At 40.4% G+C, this 16,932-nt stretch overlaps 3 protein-coding genes across 6 annotated transcripts; 2 read left to right on the forward strand and 1 right to left on the reverse strand.

Annotated features, from left to right (window-relative positions):
* The first annotated feature begins 293 nt into the window (after nucleotides 1-293).
* Nucleotides 294-7,528, forward strand: pgm3 (phosphoglucomutase 3). Of its 3 annotated transcripts, none has more exons than XM_022737924.1 (13): nucleotides 294-341; nucleotides 1,684-1,892; nucleotides 2,154-2,338; nucleotides 2,675-2,742; nucleotides 2,879-3,012; nucleotides 3,155-3,350; nucleotides 3,917-4,074; nucleotides 4,165-4,248; nucleotides 4,336-4,434; nucleotides 4,528-4,647; nucleotides 4,791-4,913; nucleotides 5,336-5,509; nucleotides 7,445-7,528. In XM_022737924.1, exons 2-13 carry the CDS (start codon nucleotides 1,686-1,688, stop codon nucleotides 7,490-7,492), a joined length of 1,596 nt encoding a protein of 531 aa, XP_022593645.1. In that variant the 5' UTR covers nucleotides 294-341; nucleotides 1,684-1,685; the 3' UTR covers nucleotides 7,493-7,528. The 3 variants fall into 3 exon arrangements, with proteins under 3 accessions (XP_022593645.1, XP_022593643.1, XP_022593644.1); XM_022737922.1 differs by lacking the exon at nucleotides 7,445-7,528 and adding an exon at nucleotides 5,660-6,323; XM_022737923.1 differs by lacking the exons at nucleotides 294-341; nucleotides 7,445-7,528 and adding exons at nucleotides 1,093-1,310; nucleotides 5,660-6,323.
* Nucleotides 6,403-10,373, reverse strand: LOC111216405 (glial fibrillary acidic protein-like). Its single transcript, XM_022737925.1, has 11 exons — nucleotides 10,177-10,373; nucleotides 9,612-9,777; nucleotides 9,205-9,354; nucleotides 8,952-9,071; nucleotides 8,717-8,812; nucleotides 8,221-8,355; nucleotides 7,871-7,981; nucleotides 7,680-7,790; nucleotides 7,439-7,563; nucleotides 6,941-7,249; nucleotides 6,403-6,830 (listed from the first exon to the last, which is right to left on the reverse strand). The coding sequence occupies exons 1-11, from the start codon at nucleotides 10,365-10,367 to the stop codon at nucleotides 6,737-6,739; spliced, it is 1,608 nt and encodes a 535-aa protein (XP_022593646.1). The 5' UTR covers nucleotides 10,368-10,373; the 3' UTR covers nucleotides 6,403-6,736.
* A 580-nt stretch (nucleotides 10,374-10,953) lies between these two features.
* On the forward strand, nucleotides 10,954-16,932 carry ccnc (cyclin C). 2 transcript variants are annotated; one of them, XM_022768605.1, is made up of 12 exons: nucleotides 10,954-11,082; nucleotides 11,447-11,553; nucleotides 11,792-11,876; nucleotides 12,573-12,642; nucleotides 12,800-12,851; nucleotides 12,978-13,033; nucleotides 14,241-14,276; nucleotides 14,369-14,460; nucleotides 14,580-14,647; nucleotides 14,759-14,838; nucleotides 15,099-15,228; nucleotides 15,662-16,932. In XM_022768605.1, exons 1-11 carry the CDS (start codon nucleotides 11,051-11,053, stop codon nucleotides 15,219-15,221), a joined length of 801 nt encoding a protein of 266 aa, XP_022624326.1. In that variant the 5' UTR covers nucleotides 10,954-11,050; the 3' UTR covers nucleotides 15,222-15,228; nucleotides 15,662-16,932. The 2 variants fall into 2 exon arrangements, with proteins under 2 accessions (XP_022624326.1, XP_022624317.1); XM_022768596.1 differs by having other exon boundaries at nucleotides 15,099-15,217.

A 16,932-nucleotide genomic window follows, 5' to 3' on the forward strand; every position in this document is an offset into this window, starting at 1 on the left:
AACTGTGCTTCGGCCCACAGTCCACAATACAAAAATGTGTCCAGACTTATTTGCACTCAAAACAGTTTTGGGACCAAATTTTCATTTATTTATTTATTTAAGAACATGTGTATAACTAACAAAGTGAATTTGTGTTTAAGTGCGATACGGTCATTTGGCGTGGTTGTGTTGTTCAGGATGGATCCCTGCATCAGAGTAAAGTCACTGGTGGAGAGAAGCTCACTGACAGGCACGCTGAGCGTACTTGCGTCACGTGACTTACACGCAAGATATTGCCACGTTGCCACGTAGCGGAAGAACCGAAAAGCAGGAAGCTTCCCATGAGTAGGACACACTACACAGTAAGTGAATTTAAAAAACAACTTCGTGTGTTAGAGCCATTTGTATATTTGTGTGTGTGTGTGTGTGTGTGTTAAAGTAATGCACTGGTTGCCACAGTAGGTGGAGTATTGAATGGCAACACATGAAACGTATAAGTAGAAGAAGAGGCAATTACTCCTCAGGTGTGCTGCTTACCGGGGAGAAGCACACAGTGTTTGACCGGCGCCGTTTAGAGTTCAATGTTTACGCCTTTTTGTTTATTTTCATGCAAGTTATTGGTACAACCTATGTGAGTAAATATTAAAGGCTGTTTTGTTACACGGTAAATAAATACATCGTAATCGTAAGCACAAGTCGGATGTTTTGATTTATCAAATGGAGCCACCTCATGACGACACGTCAACTACATATCCCGGTAGCAGCCCCTCACTGTGGCTTAGGTTTATTTTGTTGAACCCAAGTCACTACATCGTTAACTACTTTTACGTTCATCGCTGAAAGCATCACGTTACGTTATCACAGCAAGTTTGACTGAGTCAGTCCAGTCATTCAGATCATATGATTCAGTTATTTGAGCTTATCTTTTTAGCAGGCGATAGTTGCTGCTGTAGTTTGCTGTAACCTTTGCCCCTCTCCCTTCTCCTTTGACGTCGTATATAAAGGTCGATATGATTAAGTTGTTTTCACATTTTAGCCTGAAAAACATATGTTTGTTATATTTTAATTGATCTGTTTTCTTAAAAGAACTAAATGGTGTATTTTGTTTCCCAGATATATCCCAGAATCCCAGAATGCTTATCCCAGAAAAAAAGATATTTTTTAAGAAGCTCTCTCTGCAAGTCTTTCTTAAGGTTCCACCATTAGCTCGAGGAACTTTAATTTCCCAAGAGATGATGTCCAAGAACTTTCACAGGCGTAAAAGTTCCTCCAGTGCTTTGTGATCTGCATTTCCACTGAAGGGACAAAGTACAGTGGCCACTAATGACAAGGCATGATCATATTCTTATTCAATATGTGTGATGCAGTACCCACTTGTTTTCGTCAATTTTTAAGGAACTGTAATGACAAAAAGACTAACACTGCTAGCTCTGTGCACATTTTTATTGGAGATATTTATAGGCTTATTTCACATGCTTTGAACCAGGTTACATTACTGTGGAAAAAAAGCTTGCTGTATCAAACATAAATACAGCTTTAGTGATAAAGAAGTTTTGTTCAAGGTTTTACATTGTATTTACCCTGTAAAACAAGCATTGGAAAGATTAAGCCCAAAGGTATTGCTATTTTTACTTAAGTAAAAGACCTGAGTGTTTCTTCCACCATCGACTGGTCTGTGTTTCATGTCATCATTATGTGTTTCAGTAATGGCCCAGTTCCAGGAAGTATCAAAGCAGTCCAGTCAGCACCCAAAACCGGCAGGGTTGGTTTTGCAGTATGGAACCGCTGGCTTCAGGACCAGCGCCAAACTGTTGTACCACATCATGTTTCGGATGGGACTGCTGGCCACGCTCCGCTCGAAAAAGACCAAAGCCACCATCGGAGTCATGGTCACTGCATCACACAACCCAGAGGTCGTGTAATAAGAATTTGGATTAAAGTTTTTATTGTGGCATTCACCTTTTAAGTTTATAGTTTATTTGTCCACATGATGCTGTTTCCTTTCCTTGATGCTATTAGAAAATTGGCAGGTTTCACCTCAGCCTGTCTACTGCTCTGTGTCTTTTAGCTATTTTTTTTTGATATCCCTAGTTTAAGCAATCCTATAAACACATCATAATCATAACTCTCCCCTTCACCCTCTTTCCTGTGCCTTTATATTTGGACTGGTGTAGGAAGACAATGGGGTGAAGCTCATTGACCCCATGGGAGAGATGGTGACACCGTCGTGGGAGGGCTACGCCACCCAGCTGGCTAACGCAGAGCAGGACGATCTACTCAATGTTCTGAAAGACATTATAGAAAAGGAGGCTGTAAACATGAGCCAGGAGGCTAATGTTTTTGTGGGCAAAGATACCAGGTACGTGATGTTAACTATTCTGTTGTGTATTAGTCTTTACTGTGCCGACATAGAGACAGGGCCAGCAGATATTTTCAAATCTACAATATAAAGTTTTAAGTCAAAACTAAAAAAAATCCCAGCATAAAATCATTAAAAATCCTGTGCTGGTTCATTTGAGAGCTCCTTCTGCATGAACTGAGTTTTAAATCAACTAGAAATATTAGGTCCTGACCATAATATGCTATTTAACCTACCTATTTTCCCCAGAGTTGGCACAGCGGAGCTAAAAAACCTGCTTGTAATGCTTGGATTAATCTTTCTCATTCAAATTAAATATTTGTCCTTCATTCTCAGGGGCAGCAGTGCCAGCCTGTCACAGGCAGTATTGGATGGAGTGTCTGCTCTCGGTGGTCACAGTAAAGGTACAGTTAATTAAAGTCATATATTCTCATATGAATTTGTTTGATTCTTTGCTTAGTTTTCATTAACCTCTCAACTTTTTTTTATTCTCCTCTCACACCTTTTCTGTCTTTTAATCCTCTCCCTCTGTCCTGTCAGACTATGGTTTGGTGACCACCCCACAGCTCCACTACATGGTTTGCTGTCAGAACACACAGGGCAAATATGGAGAGGCCACAGTGGAAGGATACTACCGCAAACTGTGCCAGGCTTTCATCCAGCTCATCAAGAATGTAAGAGAACAGGGTGTGCCATGTGTTCTTGTGACTTCATTCGAGCACATCCTGTTGGGTGTGTGTGTGTTTTTTTTCGGTTTGTCCACTCAACAAGCAATCACTCCTTTCTCCTTTCCCTCCGTCTTTTCAACCATGGTAGGCTACCAACTGTACAGACGACCAGAAGCACCTGTGTGTGGATGGTGCTAACGGCATCGGGGCTCTGAAGGTGCTTGAGATGGAGAGTCATCTGAAGAGTGAGCTGCAGATTTCTCTCTTCAACGACGGCAGCAAAGGAAAGCTCAACCACCAGTGTGGGGCCGACTTTGTCAAAGTGCAGCAGAAACCTCCCACAGGTAAAACATGGCTTTTAAAGTCTGTCAGTCCTTCATATGGTTAAAAAGTGTAGAGAACGCTCAAGAAAGTTTTTAAATGAGGTGCTCCAAATGAAAATGAGCAATACATTAATAGATGTTTTTGATTATCTCCACTGGAGACAACTATTTCCCTTCTTACTAAGCATGATATCTATCTAGAGTGATAGCAAAACAGTCAATATGATGTATTGTTTTGTTATTTCATGTGAAATCATAGATGCAGTGGTTGACCACAAAATGGAGACTGTTAATCAGAAAATTACCACAATAATGACAAATTTTTAGCCTTAAACTCACACTATTTTGCTGTTAAAATTAAAGTCTTTTGTTGATGTCTGCATCGTGACTGATGTAAAATGATCAGAATTTTCTAGAAATCCATCAAGACAAACCACTCGTGATTATTTCTGTGTCTCTAGAATTGTAGTTTATATTAGAGAGGTGCTAGATGAAATTATATTGCAAAAAAGAAACCAAGGAAAAAAAAAGAAAAGAAAAGAAGCGGTTTTTAATTTACCACTTTTCCACCTTCTTTCTCTGCAAAGGTATTAAGATCAACCCAGGGGAGCGTTGTTGCTCCTTTGACGGTGACGCCGACCGAATAGTTTATTACTACACTGACTCCGAGGGAGAATTTCACCTGCTGGATGGAGACAAGATAGCTACTGTCATCGTCACTTTCCTTAAAGAGCTGATCACACAGGTACATACTCATATACACACATGTTACAACAAATAAGCAGACACGCCCACACAAACTCTTCATAAATAGTTTTTCTTTGTGGACATACAGGCTGGTTTAGACTTGAAGATAGCGGTGGTGCAAACAGCTTATGCTAACGGCAGCTCCACACACTATCTGGAGGACACGATGAAGGTGAGCAAACACACACAAATTGCATTTTCCCGTTATTTCTATATTTTTGTGGAGAAGTTAGTGCTTATATATTTTGCTGTCCCTTAGGTAATAGTGAGGTGTACTAAGACTGGAGTGAAGCACCTTCACCATGCAGCCCAGGAGTTTGATGTTGGTGTGTACTTTGAGGCCAATGGCCATGGAACTGTGAGTTTATCAGAAAGAGACACAGTCTTAAAATATGTGTATGATCAGGGTTAAAGTCTGCATCATAGTGTGTTTGTGTTGTTTTTACTGTAGACATTGTTCAGTAAGGCGGCTGAAGAGAAGATCCAGCAGCTCACTGAGGACCCCAACACTAACGACGAGAGGAAGAGAGCAGCTCGCCTGCTGAAGAACACTATCAACGTCATAAACCAGGTAGACACACACCAACACACACATATTGGACTGGGATATGTATCGCGTATATCTTTCCAACACTGGAACTATTTTTAACAGTAGAAAAACTTTTTTGCTAATATTATTAATGTTGATGATTTTTGTGTTTTCATCTTCTACAGACTGTAGGTGACGCCATTTCCGACATGCTGCTGATTGAAGCTATATTAGCCATCAAGGGTATGACTGTCCAGCAGTGGGATGCTATCTACACTGACCTGCCTAACAGGCAGCTTAAAGTCAAGGTACACCCAAATTTATGTATTATCATGTCTCATATTTCTGATCGTTAATCCTTTGCCCCTCTCAGAAGTGTCAGTGTTTCTACATCTCAGGCCTTGAAAGTCATTGAATTTTATTGAAAATGTTTAAAAATGAATGCATATATTATTTTTTTGTTGTAAAGATTTTGTATCTGTGTATCAATACTTAACATCCAGAAGTATTACTTCTGCTAGATATTGGTTTCCAATGTTAACAGTTTTCAAATTACAAGATTAGAATTTTATGAGCGAAAAATGACATGTTTTGTCTGATTTGAACAACATGTCTTAACCATAACATTGTGAGTAGTGTGATCAGCACCCCTCAGTACCAGTTCCACACAAGTACATTGTGTGTATTCAGTTATACATAACTGTGGTTGTGTATGATGTATTTTCTGTAGGTTTCAGACCGCAGAGTGATAGACACGACTGATGCAGAGAGACGGGCGGTGAGCCCAGCAGGGCTGCAGGAGGCCATTGACAGTTTAGTGAAGAAGCACAAACTGGCGCGCTCGTTTGTGAGACCCTCCGGCACCGAGGACGTGGTGAGAGTTTACGCCGAGGCAGACACACAGGTGAGAAATCATACTCTTATTCTCCTCCTTTTTGGGAGATTTTTTTTTCTGTCCTTGACTCTCATGCCGGTGTCACTGTGTAAAAACCACAGTGGATGCAATTGTATTGTGAATAATGTTGTTGTTGTCCATGCTGTATTTGTGTTTTAGGAGAGTGCTGATGCCCTTGCACATGAGGTCAGCCTTGTAGTTTATCGCCTCGCGGGGGGAGTGGGAGATGAACCCAAACCATTGCACTAGAAACACATTCACATGATATTGATCCATGTCTAAATTGGTGCTTTTTGAATGAAATCTTTTGTACATCATTGTATGCAACTCTGATTTATCAAAATTGTCTGTTTTTGGGGAAGGGGGAAAATTATTTTGTACTCCGAATTGCACTAGGTACTTTACTCTACTTTTCTATTTCTTGATATTTTTCTGTCATTATGAACATGGAACACACTGGGGGAGACAATGAAGGGATTTTATGCAATTTTACATAACACTGCTCTCGACTTGTTATTGTATCTCCAACAGGCAGCCATGTGCCTAATTATGGGTTTCCATGTAATTTGCTTAGCTGTATATACGTATGCCATAATTAAAACATCAGTTGTCTGCACAAACAAATTAAGAGAGAGGGTTTCAGTTAATGTTTAGTTATGATGTAACACTGCACATTCACTGTAATTTCTTTGCTTTTCAAACCATTGAAATCAAAAGTTTACAGAGGGAATTGTATCAGCTGTACTTCCTTGAATATTTTATGGAAAGACTGTGCTGCTCTAGTCGAAATAAACAATGGGAAAACAGAGAACAGTTTGCAATGAGTGTAATGTTCAGTAAATGAGTGAAATAATGCCAACGACTCCTGCTCATCTATCTATATTTAAAAAAAAAAACACAACTATGCTTTCTTGCTGTTTATTTTGTTACTTTCAAACACACGTCCCTGACACACAGGAGGGTTAAATGAGCAGAGAGGCTGACAGAGTTAGAAGCAGGCAGAGCAGAGCAGAGCGACAGGACACAGTGTGAAGTCTTGATGAACACAACCCTTGAATGGGCACATGCTGTTGGAGTACAAGTTGGAATTCCTCTGACTGCAGTACCTTGTGTTTTCTCTTGAATTAAATTTACAATTTGAAGGTTTTCAAAGCATTAAAAAAAATCTGACTTAACATGACATGAAATGGCGTACAGCTTATAGTCAGATAGTAAGATTTGGGAAAGACAAATGGTTTATTCTTCATCTGTGTCATCAGCTGCTCCAGATATGGTGATGGTGCACTCCTGTGTGTTGCTCTCATAAGTGTCTTCATGTGTCTTAACTGTTCTGGGAAAAAAAAGGGGCAACAGGTAGAAGAAAAAGATTGAGAAAGATAACTGTATTGTTTGAGATTTGACTGAGAACTATCACAGATGTGAGGCAGCAGACCCGTCTACCTGATCAGGACCGTCTTCCTCTCAGACATCTCTGTAGCCTGTTCCTCTAAGCTGCCGTCTGTCTGAGTGTCTGATGAGGCGACTTCCACTCGGGCTGTGCCAGCACCTGGAGCCTTCTCTGCCCCACTACTGCTGCTGTCAGTGGGGGCGTCATCCAGCTTTGAAGACATTGCAGGGGCTGAGGCTGAGGCTGAGGCTGAGGCTGAGGCTGAGGCTGAGGCAGCACACATGCTAACAGCGGAAGTGAGATGCAGAGACAGGTTATGGACCATGGTGCTCAGACGGTTGTTTTCTCCTTCAATCAGCTTCCTGCCGAATAAACAGAGGGAAATGATGTTAAAAAGAAACACTGACAAAAAGAGATACATACACATTCCTCCATTTTATATCTTATACTTATTTTAAATTCTTACATATGAGGAAATGGAATTGTGATCTGCTCTGCTCGGGTTGACCTTACCACCTTACCTTAACCTATGCCAATGTGTTTTTGTTCACCTGTAGGTGGTGATCTCAATCTCCAGAGCCATCTTGACATTCAGTAGTTCCTGATATTCCCTCAGCAGCAGCGCTATCTTCTCCTTGGTCACCCTTAGATCCAGTTTAATGGCTTCTATACGCTCCTGTTGCAATAGATAGAACAGAATAGCTTTATTTTAAGGTGTTTCGAGTGACAGAATGGCAAGAAAATATATAATGAGAATGTATGAATATAAATAAACACAATGCCACATCATACCTGTAGGTCCTCCTCCTCCTTTTTGTATTTCACGGCTGCATTACGGATCTGAGCCTCCAAATACTCATTCCTGCTCTTCAATGCCTCCAATTCACGTTCCTTGTTGAGGATCTAAGCACACACATGTGCACAAAGCTTACACACAGAGGTGGTAGTGCCAGCCAAAAACAAGAAGAGAAAACCACACTCACATCCTTTTTATAGCCTGCGATTTCCTCTCTCACACTTCGAACACTCTGAACATGTTTGCAGGAGATGTTACTCAGGTCCTGAAACTTTGTCCGGTACCAGCTGTCCATTTCCTGCAGAACAACGAACATGAAAAGAATTTTAATAAGTTACAAAGCCTCTGTATAGCTGCACACGCTTCTACTTGCATGGTGTCTGAATACAAAACACTAATGTGCTTCGTCATCTCAGTATTTTCTACAGTTCCTTTAGATGTTTTATGATGTTTTGTGCATAGAAAGTAACCAAATATACAAAGAAAGGCAAACTCTTCAAAGTCAGAACATACTGCAGCGTCACTGTTGCACCTTACCTGTAGGTTTTTGGCGGCGATGTTGTCATACTGAGACTGAATCTGTCTTAGAGCAGAGGAGAGGTCTGGGAGGCCAAACGTCAGGTCCACCTTGGTGGCTGCTGAGTAGATCTGCTGCATGAGCTCCTCAATTTCCTTTCAGTGGATCAAAAACAACCCGGGGTTGGTCTGTATTACTTTTCTTGAGTAATATAACTCAGAAGTATGAAGCAATGTCATTAAGTAAGGTTCATTGCACCACTCCATACTACAAGTTAGTTACAGCTTTCCCCTCTAACTTTATGAGCCCTTCACACCACACTGATAATTGCCATGTTTATGGTCTTACTCACTCAATCCATCAACAAGCTCTTGATTTAAGTATAACCTTTCATAGCAATAATTACCAGCCCATTAAACCATCAATGATAAAAATTAAAGGCATACCAGCCACCAGACACTGACTCATATACACGGTACGCTGTGGAGGGACAGACGGGTGAGCAGGCACACATACCTCCTTGTGAACTCTCTGCAGGAAAGCCAGCTCACTCTCCAGGTTTTCCAGCTGCTTCTCCAGAGCAATCCGGACTGAGGTTGCTTTATCCACATCCTGGGAAAGATTGAGACATCAGGTTTTGGATGGTTGAGGGAAATAAAAGTTAATCTGTGCATGAATGATCTGTTACATTACAGCTTTGAATTCTTACTAAACTCAAAGCTGGGAAAAGCTACACTTTCCACTGTCTTACAGGACGTAGTGCTTCAATGTCGTGCTCCGTCTTTTTCCTGGCCTCCACAGCTTCATCATATTTGGCCCTCAGTGCGTCCAACTGGCCCAACATTGCCTCCTTGGCTACCAAAGACATATCCTGTACAGACAAGGGATACAGTGGTCAAATTGTTTTTAAAATGGAGCAGATAATAGGGTGGCACTAATAAGACTACCAAAAAGAACGGCAACACTCATCACGACATGATCATATGTTGTGTTCAGCCTCTCACCCTCTGGACTCTCATCTTCTCAGTGTCCCTGTTGAGTTCCCTCAACTGAGATTCGTACAGCTGCCTGAGGCCTGATGGTCTGACATGGCGACCCTTCAGGGCCTCAATCTCAGCCTCCAACACCATGTTCTTCGATTCCAGTGTTCGCACCTACAGGAAGGAAGCAACAAACTGACAAACTTGATGATCACAAGTTGAAAGTGCAAAAATACTGTCTGTCATTGTATTGCACTTCCATTTACTAGTTATTTGGCTTGGTTTAAGAATATTTGGTGAAGAAGATGTCAAGAAAAAAAAAGAAAAACAAACAAGTAAAAACATATATCTGGGATGTGTGAGACATCTCCAGTATACATGACCACCAGTATACAAATGTGTGTCTGTGTATAGTGTGAGGGGCCTCTTGCCTTTTCAATATAAGCTGCCAGACGGTCATTAAGGGCTACCATCTCCTGCCTCTCATTAGTTCGAGTCGTCATAAAGGCCTGGTTCTCTGCTGCAGCTGCATCCAGGTCCAGTTTTGGCCCGAGCCCCATGGACATACCAAAGCACAGCGCTCCCATACTCACACTGCTGTAGATAGGAGCAGAAGAGAGTATCCAAAAGATTAATCATCGTTTTGATTTGTATGTATGTATGTATGTATGTATGTATGTATGTATGTATGTATGTATGTATGTATGTATGTTTTCTATTTTAAAGATTGACTGATCTATAAGCTGCTTCATATTCATGCACTTATGCACTCCTAGGTAAGATGCTTAGCACTCATTATGTATTCACACTGTGATATCAATATGATTTTTTTTTCTACAGCTGCTGTAGCTATGTTGAAAACCTGAGGTCACAATATCAAGTGATTTGTATTTAATTTCAAGTATTTAATAGTTGCATTGTTTCTGAAACATCCATATCAGTTAGCACAAAAATCTGAGTAGAGCCTGTAGAGGTTCAATGGTACAGGTGACCCACCTGGTCAGGCGAGCCTTACTGGAGAGGGACCTACGCCCCATCGTTCCACCACTTCGAGTGAAGCTGGCCGAGCGGGTCTCCCTGCGGGTGGGAGAGGGACTGGACACCCGGAGCTGGTAGGCGGGAGGGGCGGCCAGGGAGCCCTCGAAATGACGTCTATATGATGACATCCTCTCTGGACTGCGGCTCATGTTGACTTTTCCTGTAACTGCTGCAACTTCAACTAGAGACTGGAAACTGGTCACTCACACCTTCAGCTGCTGTGGTGGCGCCTTTATATCCTCCTCAGCCCTTCCCCTCAGCACTGCAGAGGAATGTTGAACCTTCTTAACCCCAGGCTACAAACATTTAGCACAGTTACGTCAAGAAATTAATTTATTATAGACGGTTGAAAGAATCTCAATTTTATAATCGTGAAATTCTCCACTACACTATCCCATTTTATGTAATGTAATGCGTTTTTCACCCACATTAACTGCACATTCGCTCATAATGTTTTATTAGATATTTTGTTCATATTGTATTTCATTTCGTTGCATTTCCATGAATTTGTCAATACATCCAGCCACTAATTTATGCCTCCATCCAAATATTTTGCACCGGGAAACACATCTGTTTTTTTCCAATAAAATTGACGAAAATGTGTATTTCGAATAGAATGATACCAAGGAAAATGATAAACTTTTAATTAAACCTTCGTGTTGAAGTTTTGCGGGTGGAACTAAAATTCCGGAACCATTCTATTGACGCTCCGAAAGAGTTTTCGTGTTACTCCAGTGTCTGCTTAGCGTAACTATTTTGCCTGTGGTATTCACTTCTTTGTGCGAAAGTAATATCAATTTAAAGTGTTCTTCTCTACCTCAACTACTACGACATGGCGGGTAACTTCTGGCAGAGTTCCCATTAGTAAGTTTTTACTAACAATTTGACATGTTATGTCTTTATTTTGTAAATCGCTGTCTTTGTTGTGAGGCCTAGCTGTGTTTTGTGCGGCATCGTACGGCGACGCTAGCTGTCTCTCCTGAACTCCTGCTATTGTAAGAAAAATATACACTGACATACATAAATAGAGAGAAACGTTTTTCAGATATGTCGTTTTTAAAAGCTGAATTAGACTACCTTCCTTTTATAGTTTTCATGCTTCGCGACCGCAACGTATTTAGCTAGCACAGTGGAGTAAGTGCTGATGTTGTTGTGCTACTCGCTAGCTGGGTTGCTCACAGTAAGTGTGATTACATTTTAATAATGATGTTTATTTTATCTTTTAAAGTCTGCAGTGGGTCCTGGATAAACAGGACCTGATGAAAGAGCGACAGAAGGACTTGAAATTTCTCACAGAAGAGGAGTACTGGAAGCTGCAGATCTTCTTTGCCAATGGTATTTATATTTGTGTCATCGTATGTTTTGGCCTGAAGTCAGCGTTAGTTAAATGTCTGTTATTCTTTTACACTTAATAACACAGCACCACATCTGCTAATACAGTATTGATAATACCCTATATACATAACTGAGAATGACATGTATGTACGTGCATGTATGTGACATGTTCCCTGTACACTCACATATTGTTCAATAAAAACAGAAGAACTGTAACATTTTTCTCCATCTCTTTCAGTCATCCAGGCTTTAGGGGAACACCTGAAGCTGCGGCAGCAGGTCATTGCCACTGCAACTGTCTACTTCAAACGCTTCTATGCCAGGTAAGGAGTAGGCAGAGCTTGGATATAGCAATTCAGAACTCAAATCTCATAATATGTATTTATTATAGTAATAGGTGGTACAGTCTAATGTTGTCTCCTTAGGGTGAACAACATTTAGAAGACAACATTATCTAAACAGTGAATGACATCATCTGCTTGGCCATTATATCCATGTAGGCCTTTTTCACAGCATACATTTGACATGACACAGCAGGAAAACCACAGGTATACTCAATAAAATCAATAAAGGCTGCACACCATTTAGCTTTATTAGTTACAGGGTCCTGGCACTGTCTATGGTGGTTCACTGACAAGGTTTACTGGCTCACATTTAATGGATCCAAGCCATTGTTAGCAGTATAAACTATACCTGTGCTTTTTCTGCTGTGACGAGTCAAAATTATTAGTAATGTGTCTAGTATAGAGTATCAAAGCAGAGAAAACTGAACACATCTATTCAGTGAGGCAGTTGCGTAGAAGCAGTAGTATAGAGTATCGCAAATGCACCACTGCATTACCCACAATAATATAATATAATAGTTGAAAGCTAGTGGGCACTTTGCCTGTAACCCTTTATGTGAGGTTATTATAGCTTTTGAAGTGTAAGATCTTTCTTGTCTCTTCTCATGTTTTTGTCTTTAAGTCTTACTCTTAGGATCGAAAAGTTGATCATTACTTATCTCTTCTTGTTTGCAGGTATTCCCTGAAAAGTATAGACCCGGTGCTCATGGCTCCTACCTGTGTTTTCCTGGCTTCCAAAGTTGAGGTATGGAAGTTTCTATGTTGCCTGCAACATGATAATTTTACATTAACACATTTTGAGCGTCTTAGACCATGGGAAATGATGAGTGAGCAAAATACAAGTCTATGGCCTGCATTAGATTTTTGACATGAGTTTTCATGATTTATCTTAAACATTTCAGGAATTTGGAGTTGTATCTAATACCAGGCTGATCTCTGCAGCAACATCTGTGTGTAAGTGTCAACTTTCATTAATATATTTCCTAAACTTGTGAGTATAGCACCACTGTTGCAGTCCATATCGGTCAAAGTGTGCTTTCCCCTACAATCATTTTGGGTTTTTTTTTTACTCTCCAACAGTGAAAACAAGGTTCTCCTATGCCTTCCCAAAGGAGTTCCCTTACAGAATGAATCATGTAAGTAAAAAGTCTTTGTAACAGTTTACATTTGTCGGATTTAGTTGCTGTTAAACAGTGCGAATTACTGTAAGTGCAATGTGCAAATAAGCATTAAATAACATTCATGAAACTGTAAATGCTACAACATAATAAGTAAAAGTAGAGTAATCACCTTGCCTGCAGCCCAATAACACACTGACAAATAAAGTGCTTAATTAGAGTATTGAAATATTTGTGTGTGTTTGAAGGATGGGCATGACATTAATTCATGTATGAACAAGGGTCAGGTTTGAGTGGAGGTCTACATATAGACATAGACTGTGTTTCAAATTAATGCTAAAACAGTAAAACAAAGCTTGACATAATTCACTAGTTAAACCACTAAAATAGCCATGTGCCAGTGGATCATGTATGCTAGTTGTTTTCCTGCTTCCTCTGCAAAGTTATTTATGCACTGCTGTGCTACATTACAGCATACCAACACAGTGTTGCCACATTAGTGTCTATCAATACGTGAGATTCCACAACTAATGTTCGCAGTTCTATGATGAAATCTCTGTTGCTGTGAGAGAAAGCTTCGACCATGGCCACCTGTGCACAAGTGTGCATGCATTCATTCTGCACAGCATCTCTCACTGTGGTGTCAAGTGCAGGATTTTATTTATCCATCATTTCCACCGAGTTGCCAGGACGTCACAAGGGCTGTCCTGACACACTGCCTGTCCAGAAAGCTGTGTTAACTATTATTTATAGTGAGCCACCATGAAGCGACAAAAGGAGGGAGCGGCTCACATAGTATAGAATAAGTTAGCGGGGTGCTGCAACTCCTACACATTAATTTTCATGTCCACTCTGCAGATGTAGTAAAAGTGATTGATAGTGGCACAGGGACAGACTGGACATATACACATAGTTTTTGCAATAGTTGATAACATTGGTTATAGGGGTTGTTCACAAGTGTTTATCTGTGGTGCTTCATCTGGCAATACAAAAAATAATCAAAGGCAAAATGTAGATTTTACTTTATATTAATATTTAATGTAGTATCATTCAGTGAGGAAGTGTGTGTGAGCTGTCAAATGTAGCATCACTGCAGGTGGTTACTTAAAAACACATGCAGCGTCAAACCAGCTTGATGTTCCACTTATATTTGAAACATGGATTGTATTTTTAACTAATTCGGTTTAATGGCCTAACAATACAATTTTAATTTGTGTCTTTACAGATATTAGAATGTGAGTTCTACCTTCTGGAGTTGATGGTGAGTAGAAAAGATCTTTATCTTTGCTACTGAGTTTGGCCTAATTGAGCGGTTGTCTGGATGACTTATCACTGATGTAACTTATGTTTCAGGACTGCTGCCTGATCGTGTACCACCCTTACAGACCACTGTTGCAGTATGTGCAGGACATGGGACAGGAGGACATGCTGCTGCCTCTGGCCTGGTCTGTGGGCATTTATCTGTTGCTTTTGCCATAGAATTTTTGATATTTAAATGCAAAAAGAACTAGATTTTGCTGTTTTTGGTAGCCTCACTCACTGTGCTGTAATGTGTCTGTACCAGGCGAATAGTGAATGACACATACAGGACAGATCTGTGTCTGCTCTACCCTCCCTTCATGATTGCCCTGGGTAAGATCTGACCCTAAGCATTTCTCATTGCTGCCATGTAATGTAGTTACAGACTTAAAACAAGCTTTATTAGATGTAACATGATCAGTTGTTTGTCTTTTCCGCCCACAGCCTGTCTGCATGTCGCCTGTGTGGTACAACAGAAAGATGCCAGACAGTGGTTTGCGGAGCTCTCTGTTGACATGGACAAAGTAAGACTGACCTCTGTTGCATTATTTAAAGTTGCCTCTAGTATTTTTGATGAGGAAGAATCAAACATTTTTTATCAAAACAATTACCACCCTTTATATATACATTATGCAACTTTTCACTTTCAAGGCAGCAAAAGTGTCATAGTCATCTCCTAGTTCCCCTGGCTTTGATGTCTCTACACCATGAAGTGCTACTTATCTTCATGGGGTGTCAACTGCGGTTCACGATGAGTTATCTTGTGTTTGTGTTTTCTGTCAAGATCCTGGAGATTATTCGTGTCATTCTGAAGCTATACGACCAGTGGAAAAATTTTGACGACAGGAAGGAGATAGCGGCTGTGCTAAACAAGATGCCTAAGCCCAAACCTCCTCCTAACAGGTAAATCTGATGTATGTCAACCCTGCTTTTGTAATCAGTACATTTTTATTTGATGGGGCGTGGCTAATTTATTTATGAGTGAGTACAATAAACCATTTGCAAACAGCATAAAGCTGCATTTTTCTGGTGTCATGTTGAATCTGAATGTACTGGAGTGGGTTTTCCCATGTGTAACAAAGAAAAAAAGTACTCTTAACATAATTCTGTGTACTTCACTGTCTAATCGTAATATCACATTTTTAAGTCATATTTACAGAAATGTCGTTTTTGAATAAATGCAGACATGCTAATGAGTTAATTAAGTAACTTCAGATCATCGCTTTTTGTACTTTTTTTCTGCAGTTATATTTCCTCCCAACTGCAGTTAACTTCACTTTGTCTTCGAAGAGATAAAGTATCACATATGATAGAGTGTTTCCATTTTTCTCTCTGTCCTGTCTCTAGTGAGAGCGACCAGAGCTCCAACGGGAACCAAAGCAACTCCTACAGCCAGTCTTAGTGTGGTGTCTGTTTCCATGGGGATCCATAATGTTGATGTAGAGAAGGATGGACCTTTTTAAAATGTCACAGCACAAACTTTGCGATGTCAGTCTGGAAAATCACTTTTTCATCTGACCAAGATGTCCCTTCATCTTCGACTGACACCCCCAACAAACTCAGAGACCCATGTCTTCACTTTCCCCTTATCCGATCAATAAGGGTTTATGGATTGAGCAAGCAGCCATTGATTGAAATGCCTGCAGTGAACAGCGGGTCGGTGACAGCAGCTTTGTTGTCTCGATGAGTCCACTCTACTCTGCTATAGACTTGAAATGAGCTAAAACTGAGGAACATTGCGGGGGGAGGGGGAGAGGGAAGCCAAGAATGTTGTAAACTGCAGTAGAGTGATGGGAGAAGTGCAGGGGTAGAAAGTTGTCATTGTGATGATCCTGACATCCTTGAACAGCCCAGATGAGCACAGCAGTTGATGCAGAGCTCCGTGGGATTCGAGCAAACTTGATCACAAGTACTGTGTATGCGTGTGTGTGTCTGTGTGTGTACAACATGTGAGCAGTCAGTCTGGGTGGGTTTTCATTCCTCAGGGACTATAGTACAGTAGTCTACTCTGTAAAATAATTTGATCCTGTGCTGTTTAAAGAGTGTATCTGATTGGCTATCACCCTGTGCAACTGTGACGTGATTGGATGCCCCTGCCCTCTGATGGCTCCTCTTTGAGGCAGAAATGAGCTTTGTCCACAAGAATTTACTGTTTTGAATCATGACAACTCCACCTCCTTTCTCCCATTCCCTCTCGCACTTGTAAATAGCCTTATAATTCTGTTCATTTATTGTATCTTTCATGTTTTTGCTTAATTAAGGAAACTGATGGAAATCATGAGCTAGTTTAGCTTCACTGTCATGATTCGTTTTGCCTGCTGCAAAGCTCATTCTTCTTTTTTAATGTAATTATTTGTTCATTTATTCTGCTTTCTTTGTAGAATAATGTCTTGTGGAAAACAGTTTTTCAATTATTTTTAATTTGGGTTGTACATTCTTATTTTTATTTACCTTGCCATCTATTTAATCATTGAATTGTGGCAATATATGTGTGCATATACCTGTAGATGTCTCTATATTTTTGTGATGTAATGCAGTGGGAGCTGTGTGTGTGGCTGTACTCAAAAACAAGGTGCTTGAAAGCCTTACAAAATAAAAGCTGCTGGTTACAGAGAAAA

Source organism: Seriola dumerili, unplaced genomic scaffold, assembly GCF_002260705.1.
Source record: "Seriola dumerili isolate Sdu_G_001 unplaced genomic scaffold, Sdu_1.0 BDQW01000025.1, whole genome shotgun sequence".
Taxonomy (NCBI): Eukaryota; Metazoa; Chordata; class Actinopteri; order Carangiformes; family Carangidae; genus Seriola; species Seriola dumerili.

Bases quoted from the DNA above. Each gene is read 5' to 3' on its own strand.
- pgm3 (XM_022737922.1), top strand. From the start codon at position 1,686: ATGGCCCAGTTCCAGGAAGTATCAAAGCAGTCCAGTCAGCACCCAAAA. The intron at 4,075-4,164 runs GTACATACTCAT...GTGGACATACAG, and splicing joins TTAAAGAGCTGATCACACAG to GCTGGTTTAGACTTGAAGAT. The intron at 4,648-4,790 runs GTAGACACACAC...CATCTTCTACAG, and splicing joins CTATCAACGTCATAAACCAG to ACTGTAGGTGACGCCATTTC.
- ccnc (XM_022768596.1), top strand. From the start codon at position 11,051: ATGGCGGGTAACTTCTGGCAGAGTTCCCATTA. The intron at 11,083-11,446 runs GTAAGTTTTTAC...TATCTTTTAAAG, and splicing joins TTCTGGCAGAGTTCCCATTA to TCTGCAGTGGGTCCTGGATA. The intron at 14,648-14,758 runs GTAAGATCTGAC...TTCCGCCCACAG, and splicing joins TCCCTTCATGATTGCCCTGG to CCTGTCTGCATGTCGCCTGT.
- LOC111216405 (XM_022737925.1), bottom strand. From the start codon at position 10,367: ATGAGCCGCAGTCCAGAGAGGATGTCATCATATAGACGTCATTTCGAG. The intron at 8,356-8,716 runs GTATGTGTGCCT...ATCCACTGAAAG, and splicing joins TGCAGAGAGTTCACAAGGAG to GAAATTGAGGAGCTCATGCA. The intron at 7,250-7,438 runs GTGAACAAAAAC...TTTATTCGGCAG, and splicing joins ATTGAGATCACCACCTACAG to GAAGCTGATTGAAGGAGAAA.